This window comes from Triticum aestivum, chromosome 1A (genome assembly GCF_018294505.1).
Source record: "Triticum aestivum cultivar Chinese Spring chromosome 1A, IWGSC CS RefSeq v2.1, whole genome shotgun sequence".
In the NCBI taxonomy this organism is placed as follows: domain Eukaryota; kingdom Viridiplantae; phylum Streptophyta; class Magnoliopsida; order Poales; family Poaceae; genus Triticum; species Triticum aestivum.
The window spans coordinates 592,555,898-592,562,934 of NC_057794.1; the positions used below are offsets into that span (position 1 = coordinate 592,555,898).

Here is a 7,037-nt window from a genome sequence, read left to right on the forward strand (position 1 = left end):
CGAACTCCCAGTTTTGCTTGTCATTGTACTCCTGAAGATACTCATCGGCTTTGCTCTCTATGGGCTGAGGAAAAGATATGGATTTTTCGAAGATGATGCTGGGTACATATGCAACACCATTGGAGATGACACTAAAGACAGTTACAAGCATAGCAGGCTTAGATGAGCATTTGAATAACCTGGTGGGTGTAACTAATGATTCCTTTTGATGGCTGTAAGAAATCAATGTTGGCTTGCTAGACTAGGATGATCATACAAGAGGTCAGAAAAGAGTATCATCATTCAATCAAAATTGGTTCATACATGGCTGTGACTGGATTTAAAGTTACATGCAGGCATCTTGTAACACTCTTGATCTTCATTCCCTGTAAAGATTAATGGTACATGAAACTGTACTGCTAAGTCACAAAAACTGAATTATCTTGACACACTGGGGCAGTTAGAGAGCAATCATGTCTTACTGTTACAGAACACAGCAGAGTAGCCAAATAGTCATCACCCTTTCCACACAAGCACGTTTTCAGCTATGCATAAGACAAACGAAATACAGTGTGAGCAAAGAGCTCGCACATCCTTCAACAAACAAAGAACCAATCAACTAACTTGCCAAGGGAGACCCAAATAACATCAATATAGTACTATACCACTTGAGCCAACATTCTCACTGATAACTCAGTCTTAACTTTTAAGATAGCACTTTTCACCAAGCATCACAGCTAGTTCAGCCTTACCATAACATATAATCGCACTGAACATGACAGATAATTTAGTCTAACAAAGCCGCAGTGTCCAAACAGAGCAATGGCAAGATGGCAACTACATAAAGTGCTGGGGTTAGTCACTATATCCAACTAGCTGCCCTCAAAGTTCCACATTGGGCATCAACGCGGCCATCCTCTTGTTAAAATCATCCTTCTCAGCTGGTGTCATCTCCTTCTTCCCATCAGGCACATCCAACATAGACATGTAGCCATAAAGGAATGCTGGGCTATACATCATGACTAAATGGTACCACTTTGCCCTACGATAGAAGCGCCTGCAGAGAAGTACAAGAGAGATTAGAGCCCTTGTAAACCAAGACTGTAACAGGCATATAGAACAATACCGGGCTCAAGATCATACCAGACGGGGTCCTCGGGTTTAGGCTCCACATGGGATGAGAGGTGCTTGATCAGGCCCTTCTGATTTCCTATCTTGTCCCTGTTTTCGGACATCATGCGGTAGAGCTCCTCTTTGACCTGCAGGATCTCAGCCGAATGAGTTGCAGCCGCCTTCTGCATTGTTATTGACAGAGCAAGACAGGGAGAAACCGCATTAACCCAAATCAGGAACAGATCAATATCGAAGTTTATCTCAGAAGTAGAGCAGGTATATATGCTTTATGACAGCAGTAGCAATCAAAAAGATTCCAAGAGGCGTGCAATCAATCAATTGGCAAACAATGCAACGATAATGTCATTCAGCACTTGAGTCTGACAGCATGCACTAGCACCCAGCTAAATTCAGTCAAGGATGCAAGTAAATTAAGACCAGCAGCATATCAAGCGAATTTTCTGAACCCAGGATTATTATGCCCTTCTTTCAGATTCAGATTGTAGCATTTGGTAAACGAGAAGGAAGCGCTAGGTTGCTAATTAAACATGCAGAGTACAATGGAATTTACAAAAGAGGTTAGGAAGTCAGATAGATTAGGGGAGACCCTGAACTTAAGTTGATTTATAAATCCTCCTTAAGAACAGCAGCCCACCCTTCCAATGTAGGAGTCACAGCATCAAAGTATTTCCAGTTACTTTGCTTCCAGATATTCCAGATTTCCAGGCAGCCAGGTACACAATTTGTTTGAACAATTTATGCGGCCAGGCATTAGCAGCATTGCTCAGCCTCATCATCTCAGCCAGGTACTGAATGTGCAAGCAAACACACTGTTCAATTTGATTTGGAGGTCAAGGATAGAGGCTGGTGAAAGTAGTGCAGATGGTCCCTGAATTGCTGGACTGGGAGATACTCCTGAAGAGCAAAAGAGAAGAGGTGCTCATATTGGTCCATCAGCAAGCCATCTTGTTCCCAAGCATCCTTCCAGAATAGAACAGCGTCACCAGCATTCACACGCCAGCAGGGGAGAATCCGCCTTACTAGGGTTAGGGTTAGGGTTCCTACGATGGGAGCAAACAAGGGTCGAAAATACCGTGCTGTGAAAGAGCCGAAAGGTGGTGGGATGGTTCTGCTGCGCCGCCGCCGCGGCCAGCGATGGCCGGACGGCGCGGCCGCCGATCCGGAGCGCGGTCGCCGCCATGGAGATGAACTGCTTCCGTCGCCGGCGCAAATCGGGACTCGAGAGAGGGAGAGGAAACAAAAAACAAGACGATGGCTCCTTTTGTGGGCCTTCTATAGGCCTCAACCACTAGTTTTTCGGACAATTCTTTTTTTTTTCAATTTTGTTTTAGCTTTTAGCTACTACTACCAGTTATGTAAAAAAAACTTTTAGCTACCAGTTTTTGTAGAAATGTTTCGTCTTTCAGTAGTTTAGCCAACAACCCCTAAAACGGTAATTTAGCCAACACCTATAAATAATCATGTTTTTTTTTTTCATTTGGCCTAATATGTTTGATTCACTCAGTGCATCGTGCGCCCATCCATTTACTGGTTTTTGCGATTCCTTCGGTCTTTCCCAGGATGGGATAGCAGGGCTATTATAGCTATAGGATTTTCTGACCTGTTTGTAGTCATTTTTGTAGTTACATGAATTTTAAATAATGTTCTAGAATAGTGAAAAATAGTTTGCATGCCTCTACTATTTAATGTAATGCTCCAAGGTTAGTGCACACTAATTTAACTTATCAACATGTGTGATCTTCCAAAATTTCTCTGATTTCAGGCCTTTGTGTCTAAGATTCCCAAGCGTATGTTGGCATGTGGTTATAAAATGATAATCCGTATGCTCATTTGACCACACATAACTTTTTATTTTTGAGGGGGCCGGTGGCAGCATGCCCGGCGGTGGGAAGAGGTTGGGGGAGGGCGGGGCGGCAAGGCTGGCTCGGGAGCGCCGCTGGCCGCGGGCGTCGGCAGCAGGGCGGCGGGAGTAAGAAGAATACCAGGGAACTATTGTTTCCAGGAACAAACAATTCGAGGTAGAAGAGATTATCCGGTGCATTGGTTTTTTATCTAACGCTTCATGTTGATTCTCCGACCTAAAACGAAATTTCAATCGTCTGCCTCCTAAGCATCCCCATATTTTTAACACGTGCAACCCGATCGGATAAAACCTAACAGAAGCTGACGTTAGATAAAGCATGCATGGTATGGATTTCTTTTTACTTTTTTAATAAAGGAGGATGACCCCCGGCCTTTGCATCTGGGAGATACATGTAGTAACTTTATTAATTATTCACAAAGACCTTACAAAGTAATGCATCAATATGTCCGAATCCGCTATTTTGGTAATATCTGTCGCTGCTTCTATCCATTAATAAGGGGTGTAGAAAGTGTGAGCCGAATGCCCAGACTTCTACCTAGCCTAACATAAAGCCAGAGGCCCCGACGAAGCCATACCGGGTCTGGGGCAAAAACCGGTACGACGCACTCATAGGTTGACGCATCGACCTTGCTAGGTCTGCTATTGACGCCCCCATGACGCCAGACAGCGCCTCCTCCCTACACGCGTGTTCAACATCACACATCCGTTGCTGAGAGTTTGCTGCGCCTCGCCGCCGAGACTCCACGATGTCGACTTGTCACAGGGAAGGCCGCTCCATCGCAGATGCCTTCCACTGGTCCCTCAAGCCTATGCACACCTACAAGAATGACACCCTCACGTGGGGCACGTCACATGAGCGCCACCATCATTCAATCGACTAATCTAGGGTTTCCATCGGAGGTAGCAGATAGGGGTTGAGAGCTTCTCCACGACGATGCCTTCAAGAAGGGGGCGACGAAAAAAACGACGCCATCGGCGACCTTGGCAATGTGCCAACAGAGTAGGCTTTTCACCCTGATCCGCTCGAGGACCCTCCATCCAGCATCATGTGCATGGGACCGCCATCGATCACCGCCGCCGTGCATGGAACAGGCCGCATCGGCCGGATCAGATATGACCACAGACCAAGCCCAGCATGTCGTCGTTGCAGTTGAGGTCAGATCTGATCTGACCCGCCGCCACCGCAGGGACGCAGCTAGCGTACAACGGGCCTCCCCTACCTCATCACCATCCCGATGAGGATGCAACCGCCTCCCCATGGGGCCGCTGCCCCGGATCTATGGATCACGACCGCTATAGCAGCGCTGCCGCCTTCCTTGAAGCCATCCGAAATTTGTCAGAGGGCGCCTCAGGCGGCCACGAGGAGAAGAAGGTGCGGCTGGGGAGGAAGATGCGCCGGCAGTATGTGGCAGCGGAGAAGGGATTCGGCGTTGGGTAGCGGCGGCGATGGCAGTAGATCGAGGCTTGCGTGCGTGGGTATGCACGGCATGGAATACAAAAAGGTGGTTAGGAAAAAGAGCAGATGCAAGTAAGAGCATCTACAGCCCAATATGTCAAATATGGCCCCTCAAACGCCCGCGGACGTGCCCGGACGCGTCCGCGGGCAGTGACAGGGCACGCCCCAAATTTCACGAGTTGCATCCGAACATTTCATACTAGATTCTTAAATACATACAAAGACAAGCATATGAAATAAACATACGTACTATGTCGATCACCTAGTTACTCCTCGTCGGAGATGTTGATGATCTCTGTGCCCGGCTCCGGCAGCATGGGCGGCAGCAGCCGCTCCGGCCTTCTCCTCCTCTATCTCCACCTCAAGTTCGGCGAAGAGCACGACAGACGCCACCTGCTCCTGCCGGAGGAACGCCCGGTTGGCATCCACATAGGCCTCATCCTGGATGGACTCCAGGATGGCCTGCTGCTCTGCCATCTCCTTCGATTGGGCGACGGCAAACTCCGCCTCCGCCTGCTCCATGTTGAAGCCTGGCAGCTCCTGCTCTGGCTGCTCCGCCTCCTCCACCTCCATCGGAGCCAGCTCCTCTCCCTCCTCTTCTCCCGGCTACTCCTCCTCCCCCTCCAGCTCCGGCGAGTCTGGAGGCAGCCCGACAGCGATGCGGCAGCGCGCGCGGCTTGCCTCGCCCGGATCTCCTGCAGGATCTCGTAATGGGGCTCCGGCGTGAGCATTGCGTAGTAGGTGATCTTTCTCTTCAGACCATGGTGGAGCGTCGGAGCATGGGCATAGCGCCTGAGCGGGAGAGGGAGGTGGATGGGCGTGCACTGGCGGCGCGGAGAGGGAGAAGATGGATGGGCTAGGGTTGCGGGACGCCGTCAGATTTAAATATGTGGATTTGGTCTCGGGCAGCAAGCTGGACTGGCGCCACATGGCGTTCACACTGCAGGGACCGAGGAGGCATCCATCGGACCGTCAGGTTTCCGGGCGAGTCCGCATGGGACCCCTTCATCCGTCCTACGTGTCGGGTGCGCCCGGACACCCCCCATATCCGTCCCATATTTGGGCTGGATATGAGGGGTGTCAATCAGTCCGGTCATTTGAGGAGGCCTTCTGGGTCGAAAGATTATGACCGATCAATGACCGGGCGGCCCGCCCCGACGTATAAGACGGAACGAGTTTTAGCAAAATCAGTTTATAGTGTTTTTAGGAAAACTAGTTTTAGGTAGTTGTTTTGTTAAAACTGGTTTATAGGATACTTTGTTTGGACTTCAAAACTTCAAACAGGAGACATATATGTGACGTAATATCTGATGCAAGATCACAACTGAGCTTTGATGGTACTACTACTTTGGGTGATCATCAACCTCGAGGAAGCACCCATGAGCATGCATGGTTGCTTTGCCCATGCGAACACCCATGCATCTCCGCATACTCAACGGATGGTGTACCAGTGGCAAAATTTCTTGCCACTGCCGAGATTGAGAGCAGCAGGAGAACAGCAGCTTACTCCGTAGCAAGCGATTCAGATCATGGCGCAGGGCAACTCGTCAACGTGGTCGTCGTTGCAGCGAGAAGAAAGGAAGATTTCGTTACTGCCTATTGAACGTGACATATTTGTATTGTTGTTCCTATCTTCTTTAGCCTTGTATAGTTAACTTCTAAAGATGTGGTAGAATTAGTTTCCTTGTCACGCAAGATATCATGTGTATATATTGTAACCGACTCCATGAAATACAATGAGTTGCATCCTACATCTTTCTACATAATATCAGTTTAGCTTACGATCTACATCGCTTCCGCCCTGCGCCGCCGTCGCTGCACCTCCCTGTAGCCCCCGCCGCGGCCTCTCAACCCTAGGCCACCGCCGCGCCCTCTCTCCTGCCGCCGCCGCCACCGCAAGTCACCAACCCTACACCGCCGTCCTACCCTCCTGCAGCCGCTGCCGCATCTTCCCAAACCCTAATCGCCGTTGCCATCTCCTCGCAGCCGCCACACTTCCCTCCCCCTCCAACGCAGCCGTCACCACGCCCTGTCAACCCTAGGCCGCCACCGCGCCCTCTCTCCAGCTGCCGCCGCCACCGCAACTCACCAACCTTACACGGCCGCCGCCGCTACCCTCCCGCAGCCGCCCCCGCATCTTCCCAAACCCTAATCGCCGCTGCCACCTCCTCGCAGCCGCCCCAATTTCCTCCCCCTCCAACACAGCCGCCGCCTTACGCCGCTGTTGTCTTCTCCCTCCACCACCTCCCAAACCCTAACCGCGCCGCGCTCCCCTCCCACCATGTCCCACTACGAGGCTGACCCCTCCGACGACGGCTCCTTTGCTGGTGCCATATTCACCTCGGATTGCCTCAACGAGCTGCACATCAAGGATCGTGTGCCCATCATCCTCGTGAAGGAAATATTCCCTAGAGGCAATAATAAAGTTGTTATTTATATTTCCTTATATCATGATAAATATTTATTATTCATGCTAGAATTGTATTAACCAGAAATTTAGTACATGTGTGAATACATAGACAAACAGAGTGTCCCTAGTATGCCTCTACTTGACTAGCTTGTTAATCAAAGATGGTTAAGTTTCCTAGCCATGGACATGTGTTG

General features: G+C 49.8%; 1 protein-coding gene across 3 annotated transcripts; it reads right to left on the reverse strand.

Moving 5' to 3' along the window:
- Window positions 1–622: 622 nt before the first annotated feature.
- On the reverse strand, window positions 623–2,352 carry LOC123183262 (uncharacterized). 3 transcript variants are annotated; one of them, XM_044596053.1, is made up of 3 exons: window positions 2,186–2,352; window positions 1,123–1,238; window positions 623–1,036 (listed from the first exon to the last, which is right to left on the reverse strand). In XM_044596053.1, exons 1-3 carry the CDS (start codon window positions 2,291–2,293, stop codon window positions 862–864), a joined length of 399 nt encoding a protein of 132 aa, XP_044451988.1. In that variant the 5' UTR covers window positions 2,294–2,352; the 3' UTR covers window positions 623–861. The 3 variants fall into 3 exon arrangements, with proteins under 3 accessions (XP_044451988.1, XP_044451981.1, XP_044451973.1); XM_044596046.1 differs by having other exon boundaries at window positions 1,123–1,271; XM_044596038.1 differs by having other exon boundaries at window positions 1,123–1,274.
- Between the last annotated feature and the right edge of the window lie 4,685 nt (window positions 2,353–7,037).